The sequence below is a fragment of the Oncorhynchus keta genome, chromosome 15 (assembly GCF_023373465.1).
Source record: "Oncorhynchus keta strain PuntledgeMale-10-30-2019 chromosome 15, Oket_V2, whole genome shotgun sequence".
Classification (NCBI taxonomy): domain Eukaryota; kingdom Metazoa; phylum Chordata; class Actinopteri; order Salmoniformes; family Salmonidae; genus Oncorhynchus; species Oncorhynchus keta.
Genome location: NC_068435.1, coordinates 43,489,298 through 43,508,364, shown reverse-complemented (window position 1 = coordinate 43,508,364; position 19,067 = coordinate 43,489,298). Strand labels below are relative to the sequence as shown.

The 19,067-nt window shown below is 43.2% G+C and overlaps 2 protein-coding genes across 3 annotated transcripts in view; one reads left to right on the top strand and one right to left on the bottom strand.

The window, feature by feature from the left end:
* Nucleotides 1–57: 57 nt before the first annotated feature.
* LOC118395022 (C-C motif chemokine 20-like) lies at nucleotides 58–2,159 on the bottom strand. Its single transcript, XM_035788783.2, has 4 exons — nucleotides 1,923–2,159; nucleotides 1,536–1,653; nucleotides 1,104–1,181; nucleotides 58–374 (listed from the first exon to the last, which is right to left on the bottom strand). The coding sequence occupies exons 1-4, from the start codon at nucleotides 1,996–1,998 to the stop codon at nucleotides 266–268; spliced, it is 381 nt and encodes a 126-aa protein (XP_035644676.1). The 5' UTR covers nucleotides 1,999–2,159; the 3' UTR covers nucleotides 58–265.
* An 11,142-nt stretch (nucleotides 2,160–13,301) lies between these two features.
* LOC118395068 (ephrin type-A receptor 4-like) overlaps nucleotides 13,302–19,067 on the top strand; it is a 51,610-nt gene continuing 45,844 nt past the window's right edge. Inside the window, exons 1-4 of one of the 2 annotated variants that reach the window (XM_052464200.1) lie at nucleotides 13,302–13,440; nucleotides 16,741–16,808; nucleotides 17,561–17,869; nucleotides 18,030–18,384. In XM_052464200.1, the coding sequence (XP_052320160.1) occupies nucleotides 17,579–17,869; nucleotides 18,030–18,384 (646 nt within the window). In that variant the 5' untranslated portion in view covers nucleotides 13,302–13,440; nucleotides 16,741–16,808; nucleotides 17,561–17,578. Of the gene's footprint in view, nucleotides 13,441–15,225; nucleotides 15,574–16,740; nucleotides 16,809–17,560; nucleotides 17,870–18,029; nucleotides 18,385–19,067 lie in introns of those variants that run through there. The other variant, XM_052464199.1, reaches the window with a different exon arrangement.

Here is a 19,067-nt window from a genome sequence, read left to right as displayed (position 1 = left end):
GTCAGCTCTAGTTCTACAGTAATGTGACTCAAGTAAATAATCAAGGCTGGCATTACCTCAAATAATAGTTTATTTCTGCCGACCTTAAAAGAAACAAACGTTCAACATTTAAATTGAAGCCGTTGACTTACTAGCTTATGTTGTGAATTCAGAGGACCCCTGTAAGCTTAAGCACTACAGTCATCAACAACAGCAAACATCAGAGCTAATGCATTATATTTCAAATAATATCTGCATCATTTCACCACATTACTGAATGCTGGGATTACTGGTGATGTAGGAGAATGTTGCTGTGGCTGGATGTTTCTTTCAGATCGGGGTGGGGGGGCTTTCCCGTCACAGTCTTGCTGCTAGACATCTTCTTCAGTTCGGCGCTGCATATGACACAGAATATGAAACTCAGGACATTTTGAAGCAGACTCGCATGATTGTCTTTCTTTAGAAGGCAGTCGTTTGTACATGAAGACACTGGGTAAAAACCTGTACGGCAAGTTCTATTGACATCCAGTCTTGTGGTTTTGGTGTATTTTGTAGTTCTGAAACCACAGTGTTTTACCCAAAAGGCTCAGACTTTTCTGTTTCCATCTACGAGGGACGTTTGTCTCACTGGGCCATGGCTCCGGCTGTCCTGCTCTCACTCGGGACCAAAGCCAGGACACTGGTACTTTTCAGCTGACATTTTACATACCACTGGCTAACTGTGAACTTTAACACCTCACAAAGCAACTGTTGTGATGGTGCAGAGGTTGTTGATTCTGTTCTTCACAAGTCCTCACTGTCAACACTAGCTATGAAAACACAATATCCTTAGTGTAACATCAAGGAGTACACACTAGTGTAACATCAAGGAGTACACACTAGTGTAACATCAAGGAGTACACACTAGTGTAACATCAAGGAGTACACACTAGTGTAACATCAAGGAGTACACACTAGTGTAACATCAAGGAGTACACACTAGTGTAACATCAAGGAGTACACACTAGTGTAACATCAAGGAGTACACACTAGTGTAACATCAAGGAGTACACACTAGTATAACACTGGTGTTCCAGTCGAAAGGCGGCATGTGTGGTCTTATTAAGAGAAGTGTGTTTGCGTACCTGAGACGAGCCAGAGCCTTCCTCACCCATTCGTCCTTAACTGTGGCGCACACCTTTTTGTTCTTCAAGGTGTAGAAGCTACGACAGGAAACACACCATACATAATTATGCGTGTTTGATGCCAACGTTTGTAAACAATGTCAAACTAAAACGATATAGCCTCCACGTGGTTAATAGAACAACCAATTTTTTTTATATTGTGGATGGTCAGTCCTTGCGTCCATAGCTCTGTCTATGAATTTGAGAGTGGTTATATTTCTGCAGGCCCATACCTCATCTTTTTACCCAATCAGAGGCGGGGTCACTCTTTGTTATTGTTTTAATTAAGGACTGTAGCTTTATACCCTTGACCCCATAGAGATGACAAAATATGAACATACATTCTAAGACTATGGTAAAGGTGTGTGTGTGTAGACTTTGTTCAGGGCTTACATGATAGCGTCGATGTTGCACACCTCCTTGGAGCTCTGTAGTTTGTAGCCTTTTATCTGCTGGTCAGGTACAGGCTTCTCCTGGTACTCCACACAACAGTAAAGTCTCCTAGGACCGTCTGAACACATGCACAAACATCAGTCAGCCACATGCCACACACACATGCAGACCACAAGAACATGAATGTCAAATGTTCATTTCACTGTAATCTATTCTGTGAACTACAATGCTCGTCTTCTAATCTGATCTAACCTAACCAACGTGACCCCAAAACAGAGTTGGCAGGTCTCACAGCTAGACCTTATCAGACCTTGGTAAAACAAAAAAGTGGTACATGTACATGGGCAAAACTCTTAAATGGGTAAATTGGTTACCAGGTAAACTTACATGAGGCTGAGGTTGAACTGAACATGGTCACAACACAGCAGAGAAGCAGGATTGTCTCCAGGTATGTGGGAGCCATGGTGATGGTAGACTAGAGAAGATACACCAAACGTGCCTACGGACTGATCCTATATACCCCTAGAAATAGGTGTGTGCATGTGAGTGTGTGTTTGTTGACGATTCTGATACATGTCAATCATGTCCTTCACTCCTAACCTGTGGTTTCTAAATTGAGGACAGGAAACCCATCTCTGCATATATATATCAGTTGTTGCACTGGTTGTCGCTGTATGCTAATTTGTTCTCAGTCGTATAACCTGGTTAAGATCATATCATAATGGTGCTTGAATGGTGTGTGTTTTGACTGATATGCATACAGTAGTGACCGTACAAATCTAGGGACTAATGCATTGTCAAGGCCAACTCAGGCTCCCCTCGACCTTTCCCAAAAAAGAGCAACATCACCCCACATGGGCATATTAAAAAGGTGTTTGGCTGTCATGTCTGATATTCAAACTCTAACATTCATGAGTCGAGCATCTTTTACAAGCTCAAGAATAGTCAGTAATAATATTATGAGAGCACAGGAGGTTGGTGACACCTTGGTGTGGCAGGTAGCCTAGTGGTTGGAGTGTTGGGCCAGTAACCAAAAGGTTGCTGGATCAAATCCCTGAGGTGACAAGGTAAAACATCTGTTGTTCTGAACAAGGCAGTTAACCCACTGTTCCCCAGTAGGCCGTCGTTGTAAATCAGAAATTTGTTCTTAACTGACATGCCCTGTTAAATAAAGGTTGAATTGAAATGAAAACATTGGAGAGAACAGGCTTGTGGTGATGGCTGGAACGGAGTAGGTGGAATGGTATCCAACACATGGTTTCCGGTTTGATGCCGTTCTGTTCCAGCCATTATTATGAGGCAAGCCTCCCCTGTATGAGAGTGTTTGTGGTGAAGTTATGAAACAATAGCAGGTTGTCAAAAAAAAACCTTGTCTGTACCGTGACCTATTTAGTGGTTCCTGCAGAAAGCTGACAAGAGCAAACCCAGATCACCTGACCTAGATCAAATAAATGCTATTATTGTGTTGTCATGCGGCACTGAACATTAGTCTCAATAATAAATGCCATGAGAAAAATAGCTAGTGGGGAAATACAACTATGTGGGTTCGATTGAGCCCAGAATCTGGTGCAGCACTATGAAAGAAAATATATGTGACCTAACTACCGAAGATCAATAAAAAAGTGCATGTTTCAAGTACATTTTTGAACAGTTTTTGAACAATATTAGCATAATAGCTTCAAATCAATTGATTAAAGCTCAGATCAATAATAGTTTAACAGAACCCATCATTTGCTACTTCTGTGGCAACTATGACAATTTTCAAATGCTTTTTTTGTCATTCATTTAAGCCACTTTAAACGTTCCAATATATATGCAGCTGCTATTGAAAAGCCATCCACATACAGATTTCTGAGAAGTAGCCTATTGATTTTGGGTCAGCTACATGAAGTGTTTTTCACGTAAAGTATTTGAGTAATACTCCAATCGAACAACATATTAGCGGGGGACTGACAGTGTGGGAGTTTGGGACAATGTATTTGTATATATTATGGATACCCATTATATACCCATTAGCTGCTGCCTTGGCAGCTCTTCCTGGGGTCCAGCAAAATTAAGCCAATTTATACCATTTTAAAAACATTATAACACATTCACAGATTTCACAACACACTGTGTGCCCGCAGGCCCCTACTCCACCACTACCACGTATCTACAGTACAAAATCCATGTGCATGTATAGTGCGTATGTTATCATGTGTGTGTGTGTTTGTGTGCATGTGTCTGTGCCTATATGTGTTGCTTCACAGTCCCCGCTGTTCCATAAGGTGTTTTTTAATCTGTTTATTAAATCTAATTTTACTGCTTGCATCAGTTCCTTGATGTGGAAAAAAGTGCCATATAGTCACAGCTCTATGTAGTACTGTGTGCCTCCCATAGTCTCTTCTGGACTTGGGGACTGTGAAGAGACCTCTTGTGGCTTGTCTTGTGGGGTATTCATGGGTGCCCGAGCTGTGTGCCAGTAGTTCAAATAGACAGCTCAGTGCATTCAACATGTCAATACATAAATACAAGTAGTGATGAAGTTAATCTCTTCTCCACTATGAGCCAGGAGAGACTGACGTTAATATTAGCTCTCTGTGTACATCCAAGGACCAGCCGTGCTGCCCTCTTCTAGGCCAATTGCCAATCTACTGTAAGTCCTTTTTTGTGGCACCTGACCACAAGACTGAACAGTAGTCAAGGTGCAACAAAACTAGGGTCTGTAGGACCCGCCTTGTTGATAGTGTTGTTAAGAAGACAGAGCAGTGCTTTATTGTGGACATACTTCTCCCCATCTTAGCTACTGTTGTATCAATATGCTTTGACCATGACAGTTTACAATCCAAGCAGTTTAGTCATCTCAACTTGCTCAATTTCCACATTATTTATTACAAGTTTTAGTTGAGGTTTAGGGTTTAGTGAATGATTTGTCCCAAATACAATGCTTTAAGTTTTAGAAATGTTTAGGGCTAACTTATTCCTTGCCACCCACTCTGAAACTAACTGCAACTCTTTGTTAAATGTTAGTCATTTCAGTTAGTTTTTTAGCTGACATGTATAGTGTTAAGTCATCAGCATACATTACTCAAAGTTAGTGGCATGTCGTTAGTAAATATTGAAAAAACAAAGGGCCTAAACAGCTACCCTGGGGAATTCCTGATTCTACCTGGATTATGTTTGAGAGGCTTCCATTTAAACTTCCAGTGAAACTGGAGGGCGCACAATTCAAATAAACAATCGTAAATATTATGGATTTTAAACATTTATGTACATTTAAGTGTCACATATCGGCTGAAAGCTTAAATACTTGCTAATCTAACAGCGTTGTCCGATTTATAGTAGCTAGTACAGCGAAAGCATGCAATGCAATTGTTTGAGGACGGCACTCGACATCAAAATATTTTTCCACAGGTACAGGTTTTATACATTCACATATAACAATTAAATATTCATATACTTTTTGATTTGTCATCCAAAGTGTCCCAGCTATAACATGTAGTGCCGTTTTGTTAGATACAATTTAGTTGGCGCCATCGATTTGAGTAATCCACTCGTTCAACTTGCAGAGAAAGGAATCCAAAAATCTACCCCTAAACTTTGTTTCAACAAGTCAAAATACATTTCTATTTACTCCTCAGATACCCTAAAATGTAATCAAACTGTAATATTTATTTCGGAAAGAAGTATGTTCAATAGGAAACCGATTTTAGCATGCCCATAGTGTCTTCCTGGCGCATGCAATCAAGAATTTCCAAGACTGTGTCCTTCTACTAAAACTGACTTTTTTTTTTTTTTTTAAGTTACAAGCCTGAAACCTTGAACATAGACAACTGACACATTGTGGAAGCCATAGAAATTGCATCCAGGGAGCTAATTTTCAATATGACCTTTCTCTTGCATTTCTAAGAGGATGGTCTCTAAACATTATTATTTATTTTTAAATCTAGTTGGTTTTTCTTTGGATTTTCTCCTACCATATCTATTGTGTTATATTCTCCTACATTATTTTTTACATTTCTACAAACTTCAAAGTGTTTTCTTTCCAGTGGTACCAATTACATGCATATCCTGGCTTCAGGGCCTGAGCTACAGGGAGTTTACTTTGGGCACGTCATTCAGGCAGGAAGTGGAGAGAAAAAGGAGCCTAGCCCTAAGTTAAAGAATGCTGTGGCAGATGGCAGGGAGAGGTGAGGGGAGTGGTTATTGAGGGGAGATATCTTGCAGCCCCCTAGCTCCACACCCAAGCCTTATTTGGACTTCCTGCCCCAACGAGGCGAGGCTGTGAGTGAGCTTTACTGTAAAATAGCATTGTATCTGGTCAAACACAATTTTTTCCAGGATTGATAGCAGGCTGATTGGTCGGCTATTTGAGCCAGTAAAGGAGGCTTTACTAACTATTCTTGGGTAGCGGAATGACTTTAGCCTCCCTCCAGGCCTGAGGGCACACACTTTCTCGTAGGCATAAATTGAAGATGTGGCAAATAAGAGTGGCAATATCGTCTGCTATTATGCTCAGTAATTATCCATTCAGATCGTCAGACCCCGGTGGCTTGTCATTGTTGATAGACAACAAAACAATTTTCACCTCTTCCACACTGACTTTATGGAATTCAAAACTACAATTCTTGTCTTTCATAATTTGGTCCAATATAAGTGGATGTGTAGTGTCAGCGTTTTTTGCTGGCATGTCATCCCTAAGTTTGCTTATCTTGCCAATGAAAAAGTCATTAAAGTAGTTGGCAATATCAGCAGGCTTTGTGATGAATGAGCCATCTGATGGTTCAATGAATGATGGAGCCGAGTTGGCTTTTTTCCCCAAAATGTAATTCAAGGTGCCCCAAAGGTGTTTTACTATCAATCTTTATATCATGTATCTTTGTTTCATAGTATAGTTCATTTTTTGTTTAGTCACATGATTTCTTCATTTGCAGTATGTTTGCCAATCAGTTGGGCTGCCAGACTTATTTGCCATACCTTTTGCCTCATCAAAGTTAGAGATTGTCTAACGGTCTCTCACATAAGATCATATTTTTTGCTGAAATATCTATATCAGCAGTTGAATTTGTGTACTCTGAAATGGTGCATTGCCATCCATAAACTGTCACCACAGAGTGCTGATGTGGAGGAAGGGGTGCCTGCATCTGTTTTAAACAAGATCAGAATTTCTCAGCGATGTCTGAATGCATGGCTCACTGTGCCCTTAGGTAGGATGTTGACACACTCATCTCAAGGTTTTCACTCACCCTCCACCCACACCCACACCCACACTCCACAGCCTTTTTGTCAATGTTGTAGTTTTAATCATAACCAGTGGAGGGGGATATGGTACAGTAATTCAAATAAAAATACATGTAATCTGCATTAATAGATTTAATATAATCTCATTCCATTCTGTATTGTTAGATTTGTCAGTAGACGTCAATGATGTATATAAACACTAGATTGCGATTTGCTATGTATTGGCCAATGAGAAGCTTTGAAGCCTCCCGTCGGCCATATTGGTACTCCTCAGAAGAAGCAGTCCTCCATAGGAATGTACAGTATTTCAATTAAATGTTTCAAGGACAAAATAACATGTATTTAAGTATTATTTGGTTGTTGTGGGGACAGTAACATAAGTACTCTCAAAAAAATGTATTTTTTTATTTGTATGTTTAACTCACACAATGTCATTTAAAAGTGTGCATTACGTTGTCTGTAATAGAATAAACATGGTAAAAATGAATGTAGACATCAATAAATGCATTTCTATAGCTTCCAAAATGTTTTTTTTACAATGGTGGGGGAGTAGTAAAATGGAGGTGCGGTGGCAGTCATGTAGTGTATGTATAAATCATTGATAGGCACATATGCAAGCTCTTGGTCTTTGTCTGACCCTCTCATGTCTGTCTGTGTCATATCTGCACTGACTGGCTCTGGTGTTCATTGTCCGGCAGTCTTTAACTGGCTCTGGTGTTCATTGTCCAGCAGTCTTTGACCTTGTGCATCCCCCGCACCTTGGAGTCTTTTGGTATACTCCAGTCAGCTATCTCTGACCCTGGTGACCCCCGAAGTCTCAGTCCTTTGGTACAGACTAATAAACTCTATCTCCAGAATGCAGTGGAATCAGAGCAAGCCTTCCAGTTGATCTGTAGACTATCATTGACTTTGATGAGCCCAGTCCTGGAGATGTGTCAGACAGACCCATGCTTTGATCATCCTCAGTTTAGGCAGAGAGAGAAGGAAGGAAAACATGGTGGGGAGGTCTAAGTGTAGCACGAACCAATAGACGTAACCTTGAACCCGGAGCTCCCAGGTTTGGGTTCGAATCAGCCAGTAGAAGATGGTGAATAACACCTATATAAAGTCAAATGGATCAAGCAGGTTCAGAGGAACTCTCCGTGAGTTGGTCTATCTTGGTGTTTGTCTCTCCCTGTCTGTCTCTCTCTCTCTCTCTCTTTACCATGCAAAACACAGGGCCTTGTTGTCCTCTCATCCTTGAAGAACTGAGAGGTAAAGAAGGCAAAGAAAGAAGTGATGATTGGTTATTTGACACTTCCCTCCTTCGCCCTCCTCCTGCATGTGTGTGAGTGTTGTTAGTTGGTGTGAAAGAACAAACATGGCGGAGGGGGCTGTCAACAGACAGAGACAGGAAGTCAAAGGTGACGAGTGACGGATCTCAAAACCAACTTCCTGTTGGGAGAGTCCACTGTTCTCTTCCTTATTTTTGGTCTCCTCTTCTCTCCTTTCTGCTCGCAAAGCTTTGCTCTGTAATACCCAAGTTAATGCTTTGTTAACAGAGGGCTGGTGTAGAGCTGCTTTGTAGTGTGTGTGTGTCTCCTGTCTCATCAGTGCAACAAGGGCCTGACATGTGCAATCATCTGTTTACATCGAATCCCCAAGTAATCTCCCTCATAACACAGTTCACTTTGTTTCCTTCCCCCTGCTCACTCAAAGAGACATCAACAGAGGGATCCTTCTCTGAGAAGACACCTTTCATCTCTTTTGCTCACTCACTCTTCCTCTCTCTCTCTCTCTCTCTCTCTGTCTCTCTCTTTCTCCCCTCCTCTTTCCCCACATCCTCTGCCACTTTGATTTATTGTGGCTCTTGTGCCCTGTAATCATGTTTGTTTTCAGTAACAGTGGGAAGTGAGTCTGTGTTTATATAGTGGTGCTCCTATACAGTGGCATGTGAGTGGTGATCTGTGTTTGAGTTCAGTGTGAATGTTGTCCAACACGAAAGAGCTAAATGTTTGCATAAGCAAAACACGTGTGTGTCTGTGTGTGCGAGAGAGAGAGAGAGAGCAAGAAAGAAAGTCTTCCCTGTCCACATATGTCTTGCCTTGGGCCTCTCTCCCACTCGCCCTCCCAAAATGGTGGAAAAGGCGGGAGGGAGTCCCTTTGAGTTGCCCACCCACACACTGTGTCCTCCGGTCACCTCTCTCCTGCATGGGCTGTGGGGCAACAGAAGCTGCAAAGGCGTTGCCTTAAAACTTCCAGTGGAAGCTCGTGTTCCTCGAGTCCTCTCCGATTGAACAAGTACTGTGTCATTAAGTGTGAATTACCAGCAACGATTTAGATACTAGATTACAATGAGTCTCATTCCAGAATGTCACACGCACACATACAGCGGAGGACCCTCTTGACTGACATAATTAATGGCTGTGGAATAGTGGTTAGCCCTAAGCCTATTTCCTTGATGAATATCATCCATCAACAGAGCGACACAAACTACCAAGACGGATGGGAATCATAGTACATTCCCTCTGGAAGTAAGGACACGCTCACACAAACGCACACCCAAGACACACACGCTTTGGAACTATTAGTGGTTGGTTATATATAACCATGTGAGTCGTGACGGAGACCTCAGGGTGTGCGAGAGAGGGAGATGTTGAGAGGTGTGGTTTGGTCAAACGTACACATACAAACACGCGCACACACATACATGCGTGGGGTGAGAGGCAGGATGGAGCCTGCGGGGTCACCAGGTGACCTGAGAGTGTGCGTCGCAGACTGTGCTGACAGACAGACACAACCAAGGCCACCACGGAATCTACCACCACCCCACAGCTCTCTCTCTCTCTTTTTCCTATCTTTCTTTCCCAGTCACTCACTGCCTCTCTCTCTCGATTTTCTCACTCACTCTACCCATCTCTCTCTTTCCCTTTGGGACTGCAGTGATCTGTTCATTCTGCCTTAGTGTACCAGTTGGAGAGAGGGAGAAAGTGTTCCCCTGTTCCTGAGGAGCGAGTCGCCAACAAGACGCCAGCACAACAGATGGATGGATGGAGAGAACAAACGTGTTCTGCATCATATCACTTCACTTTACATAACCGCACACACTGACTCACACACTCACAGATACCCACACATAGATGAACGCGTAAAAAGTTATCTTTCTACCACATGCTAACAAGGAAAGACAGCAATAGAACGAGAGGGGGGATGAGGAGAATTAAAGAGGGGAGAGGTTCCCTGGCTGTGTTCTTTTAGCGTCAAAGTAAGCAAACAAATAAAAGGACACACACTCCTGGGTTTACTGACGACATCTTCTGCTGCCCTCTTCTTCCTCTGTTGGCAACTTAAACCTTTTCACACACACACACACACACACACACACACACTCCTGGGTTTACTGACGACATCTTCTGCTGCCCTCTTCTTCCTCTGTTGGCAACTTAAACCTTTTTTCACACACAGACACACACACACACACACTCCTGGGTTTACTGACGACATCTTCTGCTGCCCCCCTTCTTCCTCTGTTGGCAACTTAAACCTTTTTTCACACACACACAAACACACACACACAAATGCTTAACAGATAAATGCCAGCAGATACATTATGGCAGAGGATTGCAAGGGGATTTGACCTCTTTAGTCCTTTCATCAGAGCATATGAAGGAAAAGAGAGGAGAGGACCATCATGCTAGACTTGATGCACCTGGAGTCTTATTCCGCCAACTCTCCCTCAGAGCAGCCGGTGGCTCAGTGGAATCACGTCAGCTGTGTGTACACTCATGCGTGTGTGTGTGTCTGTGCTCCCTCAGAGTGGTGTGACAGATGCTAGCGATCCCTAGGTCTCACCACTACGCCTCAGGCATGTTAATGATGCTCCGTTAACTGTGGGCTCTGGTCACACGCGTGAACATACACACACACACAAATATCTGCTACCCTCTTTCTATGTTTGAGCCCCAATATAATAGCACAGATTGTGCTGTCTGTTAACCCGTAGTCTTGTTCGTGGAGTGCACGTGATATATGAGGAGGTTTTTGAAAGGCCCCATACAGAAGCTCCACTAGCAACACTTCTGTCCTCTCCTTCTCCTCCTTTGTTCTTCTGTCTTAACCACCCACATATCTTTTACATCCCTGGAGCCTTTACCAGACCTGCAGCTCATACATACATACATACATACATACATACATACATACATACATACATACATACATACATACATACATACATACATACATACATACATACATACATACACAATACATACATACATACATACATACATACATACATACATACATACATACATACATACATACATACACACGCACACATGCACACACACACATACAGAGAGAGAGAGAGACCAGGTTGCTGTTGACCAGGATGGTGCAGGTACTTCATGCCCGACGCGATGCCACGCAACATGCCCACAAACTGGATCACTGTGAACTGACCGTCGTGTTTCTAACACAGAGAGAGAGAGAGAGGGCAAGCGAGAGTGAGACATGCTATTTGAAAATATCTCGTTGCCCGAGCTCCTTACACACACAACACATGTCCAACATCTCTCCATACACAAGCATCCCCCTATCCTTCTCAGCGATGTGTCTACAAAGCAGTTAGACATATATTTGTCACACTATTAAAGGGCCCTTCTGTGAACTTCTCCCCATGACTCCTTTTATCACTACTTCTATGACGAGTACCCGATGGTGTCTGTGGGAGGCATGAGGAGTTAGTTGGAGATTTGAGGAGGGGGTTTGGAGAGGGCCAAGATGACTTCACTGTGGCTTCAGGAGCTCTTCTGGGGGTTAGTGGGTTTGGTGGGTTTAGGCTTTCTAGTAATTAGGGGAAGGTAAAGTATCCCTAGGGGTTAAGGGGTGCTCACATACACACACTCTCTCACACACACACACACACACACACACACACACACACACACACACACAATATAGATGTGTGGGCAGTAGGAGCCATCTGGGGCCCTATAGGAACAAAACATGTGTGTGGGGGCCGAAGGCTCGGGGCCGCAGTGGGAGTTCACTCTTCAGATCTGGGAATCCCACAGGAGAATGGGAACACCATCACGACGGTCATCAATCAAAACTACACTGACACAAACGAGCCTGAACAACGGCCTGCAACTCCATAATGTCACTGTGTCACCTCCGACCCGTGGCGAGGGTCTGCCCACTGGCACCCGCGTTCGATAGGCCCCTGCCCTCCACGGCTCGATGTGATTGGACACCGACTCCACAGCAAAGCTGCCACCCGCTCTCGGCTAATTGGGTCTTTGTGAATGCGCAGTCTGTCGTGGGTTTGGAGGAAAATGAGGTGGTGAAAACGGCATTATGGTCTGCGGCGGTGAGTGACGGGTCGATGTGAGGCGATGGGTTTCGGTCTCAAAGCACCAGATGCTCTTCCTGGTTCCATTATGGTGCATTATGGGGGACGGGATGGTTTCGCCTGAGCAACCGAAATGACACAAAGGCGTTCAGAATAGGACCCTGGAGAAACACAAACACACAGCACCCTGTACTAAGGGCCCCGCCCGGACCTGAGAATGGCCCCATGCACCGAGATGGAAAGTGTATGGCGAACACACATACGATTCACATATACAGGTCTCACACACAATAGATTCTCCCTCCGTCTCTAAATTGAGGTCAGCACAAAAGTTACACACTCTCACTCGAGGTTGAACACGTTTCAATATGACAAAAGGCCTCTCGTCGACATCGCAAACACCCTAGGTAGAGCTCCTAACAAAACACACGCAACTCGCGTGACCCGGTCAAAAGCAATATTAGATGTGGACAGGACGGAATTAAAGATCGTGGACTACCAAGTCGGGGTTGGGATAAACAGCCGTAACAGGCTATAGTAAAAGACCTGTGTCTCTTCTCTCTTAAGAGACATCCACTGTGTTGCTTTGTGCAGCCGCTCCATTGAGAGAGAGAAGGTGTGGGAGGACGCAAACCCCTCTCTTTGTTCTTCCTCAACGCTTCTACAGCCTGCACAGGATGGAGGCAGACTTTATTTCCGAACAGAGTGTGTAATAATGGCTGCGGTGCGTGCCTGCCTCGGTGGACTACCTGCATACGGTCGATGTAAGCATAGTATGACCTTTGCCAAGGGGTCTGGATCGTTATGGCACGGTGGTGCGCGTGTCCCGTTACGGCAACGTTTCTGGTATTCAGACCCTTTTTATGTTGACAGTGTCACTGTTCTTATTGTGTAGTTGTCCATAGCCTTAGGCAGGTTTGGGGAGTAATGGATTACATGTAATCTGTTACATGTAAGGGATTACAACAAATATGTAACTGTAATCCGTTACGTTACCCGGAAAAACACTGTAGCCGAATTACAGATACTTTTGAAAAACTAGATGATTTCTTTGAGGATTACTTTTAAATTCAGAAAGGATATTTGGGAGAAAAAAAATATTTGACACTTCTCTGTTTTCTCAATGACATTCAAATCAACATTGAAAAAAGGTGCAAGTGTAAGTTTGTTCCAGCTGAGCGAGTCTGACCACAAGTCAGAGATCACTATGACGACACACCTAATGGGTTTGACGGATCGTGTAACAATAGCAGGAATAGGCTTTTGTAGGCTACAGTCCAAGCTATGTCTTCCAATGGTGCGACTGCTGTCGGCATCCTAAGATTATCCAACTTGAATGAACGCTTGGAGGTAAGGATGACAGCGGTGGTGTAGTCTACGGCGATATGGATATCACTTATTAATGATATTTACAAAGTGCATTGATGTGAATCACACTGCTGCCCTCTCATTTAGCCATTTGCGCCTTACAGATTGTGGTTGATGTGGACGGCTGTTCACAAATTTAAATGTGTATTTGAACCCAATAATGGTTGAATTCAGGACGTTTAAGCTGCCTATCAATCATTGTTTTTGAAACCAGTGGACAGCCAGTGAAAAATGTGCTCTTGCAACAGCTGCATAGTGCGGATCCCAGTTTATGGAATAAAAGTGGAGCTTTAATTGCTCAATCTATTTCCATTAGCCTAATGGACACATGTTCAAACTCGCACACATTTGATAGCCTTAAAGGGGCAATCTGTAGTTGCTACATCCATTTTGGGATTTATAAATTATATACATTAAAGTGAAGATATAATGTAATATTATTATTTTATGTGTTAGAAAGCAAAGGGTTAGAAGAAGCCTACATAACCAACCCATAAAATTACATTTAGATGTCGTTCCATTGGTAACATACATTTTTGTCTTCTTGCCTCTTAAGGGGAATGTCATCTCAAAGTAACTAAATGTTACTCTACCTTTATTTAACCAGGCAAGTCAGTTAGGAACAAATTCTTATTTACAACAGCATACGAGGAAACACTGGGTTAACTGTCGTGTTCAGGGGCAGAGCAACATATTTTTACCTTGTCAGCTCGGGGATTTGATTCAGCAATCTTTTGGTTACTGGCCCATCGCTCGAACCACAACCTGACGTAATTAGATTACATTGCTGAATTTGGGTAATCCAAAAGTTACGTTTTTGATCACAATTTTTGGACAGATAACTAGTAACAGTAACTGATTACATTTAGAAAGGAACCTACCCATCCCTGGCCTTAGGTTATTGAGATAAATCAGCATCACCCCAGATCTCACTCCCAATGGAAGAGCGTCAGGTAGAGAGAGAGATATTAGCTAAAGACAGGGGGCGCTATCTCCCTCTTGTTTTTCCTGCATCCTTGTCAGTGAGTCATTGTAAATGCAGCAAGCAACAAACTTGACTGGGACGTATGTCAGTTCAACGTCTCGTTTTGATTTACATTTCAACTAACATGAATTCAATGTGAAATCAACAAAAAAAAGCTCATTATGCCATTGGACTTAGGTTAACAGTTGGGTGGGGAAAAAAGACGAAATAGCAAATCGAAACAGTTTCTCACGTTGACTAAATAAATATAAATAAATAAATATATGTCATTTAGCAGACGCTTTTATCCAAAGCGACTTACAGTCATGTGTGCATACATTCTACGTATGGGTGGTCCCGGGGATCGAACCCACTACCCTGGCGTTACAAGCGCCATGCTCTACCAACTGAGCTACAGAATGTCATCACATATATTTATTTGGCTTGCAATAACGTGGAAACAACGTTGGTTCAACCAGTTTTTGCCCAGTGGGAAGTGATCTTCATATTTGATGTGTTGTGTTCCCAGTTCCAAAACGACAATATATAGTCAACAGCACACTATTTTATCTATCACTTTTGTTTCAATCTACAAGCAGTTTTCTATCTTAAATGAGTCCTATTCAATCCCAAACAACAAAAAAAAGGTAATTATTTGTCACATACTACATATGTTTCGTTAAAAAAAGCTTGTCTGTTGATTTATCGAAACGATCACGTTGTATTGGCTCATCATGACGAATCAATGACGCGGGCTTAGTGTGATGTTGTCACACGACTGTCAGTGACTTAATTGCCAGGAGCCCAGGTAAAAACAGTAAAAACACGCAGACATTACAACATAATCTACACATATAACAACTCACACGTTGACAAACACGTCCACCCTATGCCAGCGAGATACCACTGACCAGAGAAGAGAAGATACCTTCAACTGCGTCAGAGGGAGCGAGAGAGGACCTCCTTTTGCCCACAGCGTTCCAAGTATATCATTCCCACACACACACACAGTTTTCCGACAGGGATGCGCGGAGCTAAACGGAGACACCTCCATACAGCACAAATGGCTGCGAGTTTTTGCAAAACAACTTGTGCGTTCATATGGATGTTTACAGTTATTTCCACCGCTCGAGTGTATCCACCTAACGAAGGTAAGGAAATCCGTGTTTTGCAATTGTTTAGGCTTAAGGGAGGGTACGGTTCTCCGAAATATTTGGTTAGGCTACTTAACGTGTCTTAATTGAGGGTCCGTTTTTATCCCTTCATATTCGGGCACTATTGGAAACTGCTGTTTCTTATTTCGCATGTTACATACTTGGGAGTTAAAGTATGTACATACAGTTGTTCCTCTTTCATTTGACTTTTATCCAACAATTTGTTTCACAAGCTTAGAATGATGAATGATACTCGCAATCACTGCAATCCAAAAACATGTATGTTGGTTGCCTCCCAAACTATCTTTCTTTGTCATTTTAGCTGAATTTCAATGTTATGCAGTCAGTAGCCTGCTCAGCCGAAAGCAGTTTGAACAGGGGCACAAATTAAACCTCCAGATTCTGACAAATGTCACATTTGTAACAAGTAAAACGTCAAAACATTTTCGGTTTCAGCAGTGACCTACGGCCTTTGCGCTACGGGTTTTTTTTATATCCCAAATCAAATCAAATTGTATTTGTCACATATGCCGAATACAGACATTACAGTGAAAATCTTTCTTACAAGCCCTTAACTAACAATGCAGGTTTAAGTAAAAAATAAGAAATTATAGTAACAAATAATAATAGAGTAGCAGTAAAATAACAATAGCAAGGCTATATATAGGGCATACCGGTACAGAGTCAATGTTGCAGTGGTCGAAGGCACTGCATCTCATTGCTTCAGGTGTCACTACAGACACCCTGGTTTGAATCCAGGATGTATCCCAACCGGCATTGACTTGGAGTCCCATAGGGCGGTGCGCAATTGGCCCAGCGTCGTCTGTGTTTGGCCGGTGTAGGCTGTCATTGTAAAAAAAAATAAAAAAAATGTTCTTAATTAACTGACCTGCCTAGTTAAATAAAGATTACATTTAAAACATGTACAGGGGCACGAGTTAATCCCAACACAGTGTCATGGGCGAGCTAAATGTGTAAAGTTTAGCCCAAAATCTATACATTCGTTCCAGTATATTTGAGATAGTCTGTCTGTTTGTGATATTTGATCAATCTTATCATTTTCTTTCCAAGTCTGCATCTGTATGAATACAGTATTTACGGGTTCGTACTGCCAATGGAAAGTGGAAATCACCTTCCGTACCTGTCTGTAACTGTGTGTTTCAGAGACGTTACTGGACACAAGGACAGTTCCTGGCGAGCTGAAATGGGCGGCAAGTCCAACAGAAGGAGGGGTATGTGGTCCTGCCGAGACAAAATAACCTATTTCAGTGAGATTGTGTTTTATGATGCATAGTTTTACACAGGTAGACTATGGGTGAGTACCCTATAATCCAAGCTAGACGGCATTCTACTGCAGACTCCATCTCCCTCTGTCTTCATTGCAAGCACACCCTCTCTCGCGCTCACTTTCACTCTCGCCAGCCTCTTTGTTAGTTTAAGAGTTATTGGTGAACTTGACTCCTCTCCAGTCTCCCTGTGCTCACTTTCTTTTACTGAACTGCTTGATTGACAAGGTCCTGGTCCCCACACACTGAGCCCTTTGATTGCCAGCGTACCCCCCCCCTCCACCCATTGCTTACGCGCGCACACGCACGTACGCACACACAAACCCCTCTCCACATCACAGTCGGGGCCCGTGTCCAGCTTTACGACTGTGACAGCTGTGATTTCTGTCCTTCAACAAAGACTCCAAAGGAGGGAATAAAGCTTGGAGTCATACTCTATGACAGCTCCTATAGAGCACCTCTACACACACACCGTCTCTGGCTCGGTTCGTCTAAAGCTCTCACCAGCAGGGAGTGGGAGGCCACATTATTATTCCATGGTAATAAGATGCCATAGTTAGGCAAGGTCACCATGCAAGTCCATAAAACGTCCTTGATAAACTATCCAAGGTAAACGCATGGAAGGTTTTGTCATCACTGAAGCTGATTAATGACTAGAAATGACTTTGGTCTAATGATCAGAATGTGTGTGTTCCCAGTGGGAGGAGGTAAGCATCATGGATGAGAAGAACGTCCCTATCAGAACGTACCAGGTGTGTAATGTGATGGAACCCAGCCAGAGCAACTGGCTTAGAACCGACTGGATCCCTCGGTCTGGAGCGCAGCGCATCTACGTCGAGATCAAGTTCACCCTCCGGGACTGTAACAGCTTGCCTGGAGTCACCGGCACTTGTAAGGAGACCTTCAACCTTTACTACTATGAGTCTAACAACGACAGAGAGCACTACATCAGAGAGAGCAACTTTCTCAAGATCGACACCGTGGCAGCCGACGAGAGCTTCACTCAGGTTAGGAGCCTTGGTTTGTTTTTTAATCTCTTTTTTAAATTTTAAGATCTGATGGTGTGTTTGATTATGTTTTTTCAATGTGAAAATTACAATGAAGGAACATTGTTGTGTTCTTATGGCTATTTATTATCAGTAATTATGTTATTATTACAATGATCAGGTGGACATTGGGGACCGCATCATGAAGCTGAACACTGAGGTGCGTGACGTAAAGGTCACAACCCGGAAGGGTTTCTACCTGGCGTTCCAGGATGTTGGCGCCTGCATCGCTCTGGTTTCCGTACGTGTCTTCTACAAAACCTGCCCCCTCACTGTCCGCAACTTAGCAACCTTCCCAGATACCAACACCGGAGCTGACACTTCCTCGTTAGTGGAGGTCAGGGGGTCGTGCGTGAACCAATCAGAAGAGAGGGAGGAGCCCAAGATGTATTGTGGCGCAGACGGGGAATGGCTGGTCCCCATTGGAGGGTGTGTCTGTAACTTGGGATACGAGGAGAAAAGCGGAGCCTGTCAGGGTAAGGCATTTGATTTACTTTTAATTTAATGACCACATTTTCTTCTAAATTGTATCGAACCCCCGGGCGTATGCACTTAGGCGACTGAGCTAAAGTTAAGTCATCAGCTCTTGGACCTCTGGAAGAGAGAGTGAGGGAAATAGGCGAGACTGGAGGGAACAGACGTTCTGAAGACAGTTTTATAGCACACCATTACTCTCTCTGAATAGAGAGTCTCTGTTCCACACACACACACACACACACACACACACACACACACACACACACACACACACACACACACACACACACACACACACACACACACACACACACACACACACACACACACACACACCAGTTGAGCGTCAGTGCTTCAGTAGGGTATGATATACAGCTGTGGGTCTATTCTCTCAACCCTATTTATTATGGCCATCCCAGCAGGCTAATTATATAACAAACAGCTTCAACTTTTAAAGGCCTGCGGACCCGAGCAGAAGGTGTGTGTCTGTGATAGTCGAGAAAGGGACAGCAATCAAACGTTTCTGTATTTGACAGACACCAGCTTCTCTCCCTCCCTCTCTCTCCATCCAGACCTCCCTCTCTTTATCCATAGCAGAGTTAATGATGTCTAAAGGCTGTTTTCTTTAACAAGATTTAACTAGACTCTTGACTCTGATCACCTTTGAACTGAAGTGAAGGAC

Excerpts from the sequence above, each read along its gene's own strand:
- LOC118395022 (XM_035788783.2), bottom strand. The coding sequence starts at position 1,998 with ATGGCTCCCACATACCTGGAGACAATCCTGCTTCTCTGCTGTGTTGTG. Across the intron at positions 1,654-1,922 it reads CAGTTCAACCTCAGCCTCAT|ACGGTCCTAGGAGACTTTAC; the intron begins GTAAGTTTACCT and ends GCATGTGTTCAG. Across the intron at positions 1,182-1,535 it reads TGCAACATCGACGCTATCAT|CTTCTACACCTTGAAGAACA; the intron begins GTAAGCCCTGAA and ends TTCCTGTCGTAG.